Source organism: Mus caroli, chromosome 2 (assembly GCF_900094665.2).
Source record: "Mus caroli chromosome 2, CAROLI_EIJ_v1.1, whole genome shotgun sequence".
Classification (NCBI taxonomy): Eukaryota; Metazoa; Chordata; class Mammalia; order Rodentia; family Muridae; genus Mus; species Mus caroli.
Window position 1 is genome coordinate 83,413,405 of NC_034571.1, and position 11,923 is coordinate 83,425,327.

The following is an 11,923-nucleotide window of genomic DNA, read 5'->3' on the forward strand; positions in this document are numbered from 1 at the left end:
AAATAACCTTCAGTGAATTTACAATTTTCCAGTCCCCAAGACAAAGCTGGGCTTCATCTTCTTGTATTCTGCTACCCCTATTTTGGAAAGTCATCTTCTGTAGTATTTTTTTTTTTCTTACTGTCAATAAAAGCCTTTCTTCAGCTGCTGATTGTGGATGATCCTGTTCATTATATGTGAGATTTTTCTGCTGCTACCTATAGAGGTGGAGAATTTTTTTTTCTTGACCTTTAATTCTTTAACTAGAAGAAAAGGGAGACTCATCAATTATCCCAGATAGTAACAATATTGATGAGAATAAGTGACTTTGAGTGCTCAGTAATACTTCATTCAGCTATAGCAGCCTTCTCCAAGCTAAGACTCATGGTAAATAATCATAAAGGAGCCAGGAAGGATGTAGGAAGTAACAGTTAGTGAGAAGAACTATGAAATGCTATCTTCTGGGTGTAATATTGCTGATAAACAACAAACTGACAGCATCTGTGAGCATCTGCTCAAGATCAAACAATTATTAGAATGCTATCAACTATTAGAAAGGGATTCTCAAGGCTTCACCTTTACCAGAAAAACAACCAGCAATCGATGGATGATAAGTTGAGTCCATTTTCTTTGTAGATGTGGCTATTCTTAGGTTGCCCACAATCTAAAAGGTGTCCCCACACTCATTTTTACATGGCCAGCTGACAGAAGCCGTCTAGGAAATGCTATGGCAAAAAAGTGAGTTTTCTAGAGATGGCCCACTGTTTTTCAGTGATGTGATGGGCACAATGTGAAGAGGCACAGCCCCAGAGAGTTCAACCCAGATTGCTTCTCACTGCTGATATGTCTTTCACATAGCCTAATGATTCCTGGGCATCAGCCCAGCCTACTGGGGAATTTTTCTACAGATCAACATGAATATGTACTTTCATGAATTAATGCTGTCTAGATGTATTCATGACTTTATAGAATTCCTGAATTGATTCAAATTATTTTAGAAAAAAAAAAAATAAGGAGATGGTTCTAGGTTTTTTTGTTGGTTTGGTTTGGTTTGGTTTGGTTTGGTTTGGTTTGGTTTGGTTTGGGTTTTTTTGGTCAGAAAGATATAATATAGTTTGAATGAAGAATAGGATGTGACATCTCCTCATAGAACAGTAAGTAAAGGCCGTATAATAAGAAATGCAATGAACTTTCACAAATTGCACTAAGAAGTGAAATAGGCTTGGGACAGACTTGTGATTAAGGAAAAAATAACATTCATTCTAGCTCAAGTCCAAGGGTGTAGCAACAGCTGTGTACTATGATAAAGTAAGGTCATGTGAAACTGTTGCTTTGAACTCACTGCTTTGAAGTTACTCTCAACATCCTTCCATAACTCTCTTTTGTGCAACACTTCATCTGTGAGGTAATTTTATACATAATTTTTGTCTAAGATGGTTTGAAAAGGCTGAGAGAAAAAAAAATAAACTGTGACTGTTGCTCTGCTCCATCCACCAAATGTATATATGTCAGGAGTATCACCCTTTTCTGTTTCACCAGAAACAGTGTGTATGTCTGTGTGTATATCTGACTTCCATCCTTCCTTCCTTCCTTCCTTCCTTTCTATTTTCTTTCTTTCTTTCTTTCTTTCTTTCTTTCTTTCTTTCTTTCTTTCTTTCTTTCTTTCTTTCTTCTTTCTTTCTCTTTCTTTCCTTCTTTTTTTCTTTCTTTTTCCTTTCTCTTTCACTCAGGAAGAGTTAATGAACTCTGAACCTCTTAGCTGGTCTTCAAGAGTCTCCTCCTGAGTCAAGGAAAAAAGAGCCCAAGTAACGAAGCTTCTCTGCTTAATCCCCTGCTGCCAGAAGCCAACAGCAGCTGCTTTAGACATCTATGACAGATGTCCTACTCCTCTTCTCCTTACTCGGTACCTGAAGGCCAATAGCCATAGGCAGTGAGCACTATTAGACTGAGTGGGAAAGTAATAATAATAAACAATAATAATAATAATAAAGGTGAAATCAGACTTGCAACAAGAAGATAGGCACTGGGGGTAAGGGGCAGGGTTTGGTGGGGGTAAATGGAGGGACATACAGGGAAGTAAATAAGATTCTAAGTAAAATTTTCTGTGAATAAATAACAATATAATTTTTAAAACTTTTAGGTAGTGTTGCATACATAAATGTTTAACACCTTTTTATGAATGTATTTAATACAAAAACCTTTAAAGATTATTATGGATGGGCTTGACAGATTTTTACTCTAAATACCAGAGTCATAGGGAAAAGAAAAGCATATTTCAGTGATGTTTCTGGAAGCCATTTAGGTATAATAGGGGAAAACTCATAGGATTTATAGAAGTCTCATAAAATCTATAGGATTCCTACAATGTTAAAATGGAACAACTGGAAATAAATTGCAAGCAGAATTTTGTGCCTCAAAACATCTATAAAGAACAGATTATAAAAACTAGTAACCTAAACTTTTGCCCACATTCCATCACTTAAAGAGAATAGTGTAGATCTTAAAAAAGGAAAAAAAAATCCAAATATGGGAACCAAAATTGTAGAAATTTGAGTTCAAGCAAATATTAAAAATTAAACAACATAGACTATGCTAGTCAACTCTTCATTGCTGTCACAAAACACTTAGAGAATGACTGTAAATAAAAATTGAGTTTGTTTTATTTTATTGTTTCATGAGTACCCTTCAGTAGTGTATGGCTCCATTGCTATGGACTTTGGTAATACAGAATATCATAACTACAGGAAACAAAGATATACTCAGACCAATATTATATTCTATAAAACAGGATCCTATTAGATCCATTTTCCTTCCCTTCAAATTCCAGCCTACTAGATGGTGCTTCCTAATCTCAGGGTTAAATCCAGTCTCAGACGCTGTCATACATGCCAATCAACTCTGGTAGCACTGTCTTAGACACACCCAGAACTGTGAATCACTGTTCTCATAGCCATCTCAAACCACAATCAAGAATTAATATCAACTATCACATATACCCAAGGAGGTTACAATACTACTGCAGAACAGTGTTTCCAGTGTACACTATATACTCTCCCCTTAGTTCACAATTGCTCCAATTTAGAGAACTCAAAGAACAATATCTAAAGAAAATCCATATCCTCAACCATGGGACTTCTAAAATTAGATGAACTCCTAAGTCGTACTCACATCTAAACCTGATGATTTCTTATAAATGTTCAAAGTAACCTATAGAGAATACAGATGAGTTTTTAGTACATTTGAGAGGATAGGTATTTCCATTTGGAGATAAGATATACCAGATTAAATATCTTTAAAGGCCAACCCTGTTTAGTTGCTTCTACAAACTATTACCATTTTTTTATATCAAAAGCTAGGGTCTAGCTGATTGAAAATACAATGTACTTCATGACTGTCCCAACTAATGAAATATAGCAGAAGAGATTCTATGTAACATTTAAGGTTGGGGGTAAGCTTGTAGCTTCTACTCGACTTACCTTACTACAGTCTCTATGAGTTCTGAGACCCCACATAAAATGCCCATTACTCTGAAACTCACATGCCTCACAGAACATTTGGAAAGACCACAAAATGAGGGGTGTTGGGGTACAAGGAAACTACCTATTTTAGTCCCACTATTCAAAATATACCATACATGTGACTGGAGAAACTTACAGATTATCTGAAAGCCAATTAATTTATGACTCAGCTTCATGAAAATGTTAGGCTTTTATAGAAGTGCCCAGCTGAGCTGAATACCAATTTCTGATCCTCAGAAAACATCTGATAAAATAATGATGTGGGTCTGGTCCTTTAGATGGCCAAATGATGAACAAATTTAAGACCTCTCAGGTGTCTGAAACTGTGCATCTGACATGGTGCGGTAGTTCAGAATCTGCTTTCAGTGATTGTTGTAATTACAGGACTTGTAGGGTGGGCTGGGGGATGGGGATATCCTCATGGAGACAGGGTGGCAGAGAGGAGGTATGGGATGTGCAACAGTCAGAGGGTGGACCAGGAGAGGAATAAAATCTGAAGTTTAAAATATAAATAAATAGATAGATAGATAGATAGATAGATAGATAGATAGATAGATAGATAGATAGATAGATAAATGTTGTAGAAGAGTGGTGTTGCAGTGTTGTTATTTGAGAGATGGCTTGAGAAAATTACTTTATGGTAAGATACTAAACTTTATTCCCATCTCATATAATAACTAAAAGACAACACTTGGAGTGGGAATTAAACAAGTTAATTTGGAAACACAATTGTAAAAGATTTATTTTGACTCTATATACAACTGAGTCAAGGTATAAACATGATACATGGAAACAGCCGATTTTCGTCAGGAATTTAGCTTCCCTAACTCTGTGACAGCTTTAATGGAGAAACCATGATCCATGGCATTTTCAAAATTTTATCCACTGGCTGAACTCTCTATTTCTAATAATTATGAACTTTCTAATTGTCCATGTTGGACTCCTATCACACAGGAATCAATTATCTGTACTATTTTTACTTTCTCCACCATGGAATGAACAACATCTTATGCATGGATTATATTCAATATGTTTTGAATTTCTGAGAATGTTGCTTATGATTACATAAATTAGATGGGCATCTAGAAGTGTTAATATTGCTAACTACACTGAGGGAATCATTTATAAATTGGGAATTAAAATAAATCTTAAGTTAGGATGACTGACTACATTTATTAAGTGCTAAGCTTTTGCAAACTTATTCTCTGAAGAGTGAATATTATCTCATTAAACGTTAATTATAATGCCTGTTTTTAATAAATGTCTAAATAGGCAAAAGAGATCAATAATAAGAAAGATAAATGTCACCGATAAAATTGTTCTCTCTGTAAAATAATAAATATCCCGAGTTTCCTTTTTTAAGAGTGATATAGCCCACTTACAATGGAGCTAGATTTTTTGCTCCAAAGTCTCTTCATAGCATTTTTCATTTCTGCATTCCTCAAGGTGTAGATTAAGGGGTTCAGCATCGGAGTTATGAAAGTTAAGACAACAGTCACAGACTTATCAATTGGAAATGTGGATGTAGGCCTTGCATATAGAAAGATGCATGGAACAAAGAATAAAACAACCACAGTAATGTGGGACGCACATGTGTACAAAGCTTTGCGCTTCCCTTCCAGACTATGTGCCTTAAGGGAGTGTAAAATGACTCCATAAGAAACTAAGAGAATTAAAAAGGTGACGGTACAAATTGCTCCTCCATTAGCAATCATACAAAGCCCTATAAGGTAGGTATTGGTGCAAGCTAGTTTTAGCAGAGGATACATATCGCATACAAAGCTATCAATGATATTTGGGCCACAGAAAGGAAGCTGATAAATGAAGATAAATTGAATTAATGAGTGAAGAAAGCCACCAATCCAGGCCCCCAGCAGCATGAGAACACACACCCGCCGGTTCATGATGGTCAAATAATGAAGAGGTTTACAGATGGCCACATAACGGTCATAGGCCATCACCACCAGAAGAATGACCTCAGCTCCAGCAAATAAGTGATCTATAAAAACTTGAGTCATACAAGCCCGGAAGGAGATGGTCTTTGTTTCATAGAGCAAGTCAATAATCATTTTGGGAGCAATGGCAGTAGAATAGACAGTATCTATAAATGACAAATAAGCCAGAAAGAAGTACATAGGAGAGCCGAGGGACTGGCTAGCCATGATGGTCACCATGATGAGCAGATTGCCCATTACTGTCACAATGTAGATGAGCAAGAATGTGACAAACAGAACCTTTTGGCCTTCTGGATTCTGAGTGAGGCCCAGGAGGATAAATTCAGTTACATTGTTCCTCTTTTCCATATGCTCTTCTGAGTGTGCTGAACTCACTTAGATGTCAGAGCCTGCAGACAGAGCAGTTGATTTTGAAATTATTCCAATTTTTGTGCTATAATGTGGTAATTTTCTCACCAATTCTCCCATGCTTGGTCAATCAGATAGTTTAAATTTCTTCCCCTGTTGTCTGACTCATTTTCAAAAACTCCTTTATACAACAATAATAGTGAATGTTCAGGGTTCTTTCTGGTAGATACTTGGGTGTTTCATCTGTAAAAGAATAGAGTGAAAGCATAACATTATGTTAAGACTATGTTTGCATACTTATATGAAATAATATCCCTACTATAAGTCAGAAAATTTTGTGCCAATGTTTAGATATATAGCCTTTCTGATTATACAGTATGAGCTGTCTAACTACATAAATAACAGCAGTTGTTTCAAGAACAGTTTGATTGTTCATTAAATGCTCATCTTAAATTAACTGAATGTCAAACTTCCTTAGAGATATAAATGAGAAAAAGATAAATACAAATTTACTCTATCCGTGAAAACCGTACTAGAAATGATTTTAAAATGCGTGCATTTTCACAAAGTATAACAGCGATGGCTACATGACAGTCTGGATATATTTTACCAAAATCAAAAATAATGAAACATCTACAGAGCATCTAGGCATTTTAAAATACCAATGTACAGTGACAATTCTTTGCAATGTGTTATGGTATCCAATAAAAATATATAGCCTAAAATATGAAATATTACTATGAAATATATGCATGCCATGGAATTTGTTATGCTTTACCATAGGTTTTCTCTATCTTAGAACATATTTCAAAACATAACAAAAATTTGAAGATGTTATTGCAATTATATTTTTCTAGCACTTCTCTATAAAATTGGCCCTGAAAATCTTGGATGTAACTTAAGGGCATATTTAAGTGTGGTACAACTTTTTCAAAATAAGTGGTAATTTCCCATAAATAGGTTAGCTAGGTGTTCTATTTCTTCTCTGGCCACTTGTTTCAAGCCTAGATATCTAAAATATTACCTTTGATCCCTGAAAATCATACTTTAGTTTGATGAAGGTAAGATTATATGGTGACTATATCAATCCAGTTATACTAGCAAGAACAGGATGAGAACATACATAGTTACTGAGACTTTAAATCTTACACAGATATACAGCTCCTTTCACTTGCATTAAATATAACTAAATTCTTTCCATTTAAATGCATTTTAGTTTAAATTGTGGATTTACCTATATTTGACTTCAAAAGTAAAGTTGAATTATTTGTTGTGCCATCTCATGTAAGAAGTCTTGTTGAGAATTTGTCGAGAAAAAGCAAATTAACACTCATTTACTTAAAAATAAGACCTTTATAATATATTTAGTCAAATATGCATAATACTTAATAATCTTAAAACTCGACTTTTTTGCATTCCTGTAGCATTTACGTGTCTACACCAATGTAATTTGTGTCTAGTAAGTAATGGGTTTTAGTTTATATCGTGAAGCAACATTAATTCCCAAAGAGAATGCTTCAACAAGGAAGATGATCTTAATGATGAACCTCAAAATATTTCACTGAATTGTTTGAGCACTCCCCAAAGCACTTCCTCCAAATGAAATTATCCAAGGATCCATGCCCCAGAGAACTGGTGTCTTCTACATACTCCTTCCAATGCAGTTTGTATGTTCAGAAAAGTACCTGGGAATAATAATCAGCAAAATCAAGTGGAATAAATTAGAAACCTAATGATAAATACAAATTATCCATCAAAACCAAAAATGTTAAGTTGTATAAGAACCAAATTCTCAATCAACATGGAATTGAAAATTTCAATCTAGAATGCACTGACATGATAAAAAAAGTTCAAGGCTTACTATAGGACATATATGATATACAGATAGATAGATAGATAGATAGATTATAGATAGATAGATAGATAGATAGATAGATAGATAGATAGATAGATAGATAGATAGATGGATGGATAGATGGATAGATAGATAGATAGATAGATAGATAGATAGATAACAAACCATTGCATATCAACTTATTAAAAGTTTTAATACAGTTTAGATGAGATAATACTCACATGTCCAATCCAATTTTATTGAAATGTGATACAATAATATAAATTCAAAAACTTTTGACCCTTAATCATCACAAGTCATTTAAATGACATGGAAGCTCAACTCCATAAATTTAAATCTGTTTATATATACTCTAAAACCTATAAAATACAACAAATCAAGTATACAATACACATTAATAATTGATTTAGTACATCAAAGACACTGAGGTTATTTGTAGAATTTTAATTACCTTTATAGAAAAGTGTTGTGGGAAATATTTTAAAAAACACCACCAAGTTCCCATGCCTCATCTAGCTATTCTCTGCCTGCCAATTTTCTGGCTGTACAGAGCTCCCAAGTTCCCTTCGCAGCCACACCAGACCCACGCAATGACTATCTACGCCACGGTCAGCTGCCACAAAACACAGCAACTCAGTAGAAACAAAACTCTAGAAGCTTATAATTAACAAGTCAGATATATATACCCATAAATTCTCAATTCACAAGATGCCAATACAATAATTTCAGAACCAATTGAGAATGATAAAAGATGTCTGCCTAGATTAGATAACTTATCCGAATTATTCTATCCTTCATGATATCATAGCTACCTGTGACTATTTCAAACCACACAGGATCAGGATCTTCTTCCTATCCAATTGCCTCCATCTTGGCTTTCCCTTTCCTCTGAGTCGCTCTCTGTCCCTGAAACACTTCACTCCACCCCCACTTAATCAAAGGCCTCCTGCTGCACTAATATTTTAATGTAATCAGACAAAAAAAAATCCTGCCACAGAAATGAACATTACCTAGACAAGAAAGTGACAGAAGCTAGAAGAAACCCACAACAAAAGTGTTAAAAACCAAAGGAGATAGAGTGTTACCAGCAATATACTCAAGAATAGTCACTCTAATTCTAAGAGCCAAGTGTCATGATTTCAGATTCATGTTTTTTAAACTTAATTTATTTTCTCTAAATTTCACACATCTATATAATGCATCTTTATGATATTCAACTCTCAATCCCTCCTCCAACCTCTATGATGACATCTCTCTTTCTACTGTATGACATATTGACTTTATATCTGCTCCTCTCTTGAAATTACTTATCATATCTAAGAATTTTCTCAGAAAGTCTTCATGGTCTGAGGTAAAGAAACACGATTTCTGAAAAGATTCTGCATCATTTCTTAATTGTATCCTTTTATTTCATTTATTTCACTCTTTTCTTCAGCTAAGATTTCAAGGGCTCTGTAGAATAAGATTGTAAGAAACAAATAACCAGAATGTCTGCTTCAAGATAGAGCCTTCTCATTAACACAGCTGTACTCATGAAATATCAATCATGTAGCCACCATAACAATTACTATACAAAGCACTATTTGACATTCCAAAGTAGATGGAGATCTGTTACAAGATTTTACTCATAGATGAAGAGATTCAGCTAAAATTAACTCTATTTTCCACATTATCATTGGTTTAATATTATGCACATTTTATTAAAATAAGCATAACTTCTATGGATTCTCATATTCAGTAATTTAATGTGATATACCATGTTAAGTCACAGAATTCCTCTCCATCCTCAGAGACTCACATTCTCTTTGTGCAATCTTCCATGATGTGCCTTGATACTTGTAGGATGATATTGATATAGAAGACCCATCTCTTACTGAGCATTCACTGTATCTTATTCCAAGGACTTTGACTTGTTATAATTCTTTTAACTAACAGCTACTTGCAATAATAGAAAGCTTCTCCAATCAAGGCTCTAAGTAGCATTAATCAATGAATATGGACATAAATATTAGAAGGCAGTCTGGCAACACTTCTGTATTACAGCTACTATTGCTATGATGAAACACCATGACCAAAGTAATGTGGGGAGGAAAGAGTTTTGTTCAGCTTATACTACTGCACAACAGTCTATCACTGAGGAAAGTCAGTGCAGTAACTCAAATAGTGTAAGAACCTGGAGGTAAGAGCTAATGACAAAGTCATGCATGATGGGTGGTCATTGACATATTTCTCATGGCATGCTCAACCAGCTTTCTTATGGAATGAAGGACCACCATCCCAGGGATGGCACTACCCACAATGGACTGTGCCATTTCTTATAAATTATTAATAAAAAAATGTCCTACAGACTTATTTGCCTACAGATCAATCTTATGGAAGCATTTTCTTAATTGAGGTTCCATCCACTTAAATGAGTTTGTCTTGTGTTAAGTTGTCATGAAACTGTCTAGAATAGCATGCATTGAGAAACATACTATGGTTAATCATTTAGGAGCCACAATTTCCCTAGCAATGAGTTTTGACAAGGTTTACTGCATCAGGAATAAATTGTCTCCTACGGAAGAGTCTTCAAACCTAATCAAGAAAACAGTCCCATAGTCTTGTCATTATTTTATCGGTGGACATATCATAACTAGGTTAGTAGTTTGTCACTCAGAGTCCTGCATTACATATCTTTCAAAAAACGTGTATACCATTCCCAGATTATGAAAAGTTGCAGCAGGAAGAGTTTTCTGTTCAATTCAGCATTGATCACTCCATGTCTTTCAAATGAAATGAATAAATAGAGTTGTCCACCATAGGGTATAAAGATATAGTTAATGGTCATGCCTTCAGTCTTTGCTCTGAAATTTGTCTTTGTAACTCCTTCCATGGGTACTTTGTTCCCCCTTCTCAGAAGGATCAAAGTGTCCACTCTTTGGTCTTCCTTCTTCTTGAGTTTCATGTGTTTTGCAAATTGTATCTTGGGTATTCTGAGCTTCTAGGCGAATATCCACTTTTAAGTGAGTGCACATCATGTGCATTCTTTTGGGAATAGGTTACCTCACTTAGGATGATATTCTTCAGATCCATCCATTTGTCTAAGAATTTCAGGAATTCATTGTTTTTGATAGCTGAGTAGTACTACATTGTGTAAATGTACCACATTTTCTGTATCTATTTTTCTATTGAGGGACTACTGGGTTCTTTCCAGCTTCTTCTATTATAAATAAGCCTTCTATGAAGATAGTGGAACATGTGTCCTTATTATAGGTTGGAGCATCTTGTGGGTATATGCCCAGGAGAGTGGTATTGCTGGATCTTCCAGTAGAACTATGTCCAATTTTCTGAGGGACTGCCAAACTGATTTCTAGAGTGGTGCACCAGCTTGTATTCCCATCAGCAATGGAGGAGTGTTCCTCTTTCTCCACATCATCTCCAGCATCTGCTATCACCTGAGTTTTTGATCCATCCCATAAACAACCATCAAACTCAGACACTATTGAAGGTTACAACAAGAGCTTGCTGACAGGAGACTAATATAGCTGTCTCCTGAGAGGCTCTACAGGTGTCTGACTAATACAGAAGTGGATGCTCACATCCAACCATTAGACAGAGGACAGGGTCTCCAATGCAGGAACTAGAGAAAGTACCAAAGGAGCTGAAGGGGTTTGCAGCCCCTAGGAGGAAAAACAATATGAACTAACCAATAACCCCAGAGCTTCCTGGGACTAAATCACCAATCAAAGAAAACACATGGAGAGACTTATGGCTCTAGCTGAATATGTAGCTAAGGATGGCCTAGTCAGTCATCAATAGGAGGAGAGGCCCTTGGTCCTGTGAAGGTTCTATGCCCCTGTATAGGGAAATGCCTGGGCCAGGAAGGATGAGTGGGTGGGTTGGGGAGCAGGGGGAGGAGGGAGAGGATAGGGGATTTTTGGAGGGGAAAGTAGGAAAGGGGATAACATTTGAAATGTAAATAAAGGAAACATATAATAAAAAATGGGGGAAAGAGAAAAGATGTAGTTAAGACAGCCAACCAAAACCAATGGAAATAAGCTGAGATTTTGAAAATTATGAGTACAGGAATCCAATTAAACAGCACTTAAGATGTCATTTTCAAAAATAATTTTTGTAGATGATAATACATGCAAGACAATGTAGAAAGGTTTGATGTAGAAGGAAAAGAGAAAGAAAGAAAAGAAAAAGAAATGAAAAGAAAAGAAAGGAGTGTTCCTCTTTCTCCACATCCTCGCCGGCATCTGCTGTCACCTGAATTTTTTATCTTA

At 35.4% G+C, this 11,923-nt stretch overlaps 1 protein-coding gene across 1 annotated transcript; it reads right to left on the bottom strand.

Moving 5' to 3' along the window:
- Window positions 1-4,855: 4,855 nt before the first annotated feature.
- On the bottom strand, window positions 4,856-5,806 carry LOC110311935 (olfactory receptor 4A15). The gene has a single exon (XM_021185520.1). It carries the CDS (start codon window positions 5,798-5,800, stop codon window positions 4,856-4,858), a length of 945 nt encoding a protein of 314 aa, XP_021041179.1. The 5' UTR covers window positions 5,801-5,806.
- Window positions 5,807-11,923: the final 6,117 nt, after the last annotated feature.

Excerpts from the sequence above, each read along its gene's own strand:
- LOC110311935 (XM_021185520.1), bottom strand. The coding sequence starts at position 5,800 with ATGGAAAAGAGGAACAATGTAACTGAATTTATCCTCCTGGGCCTCACT.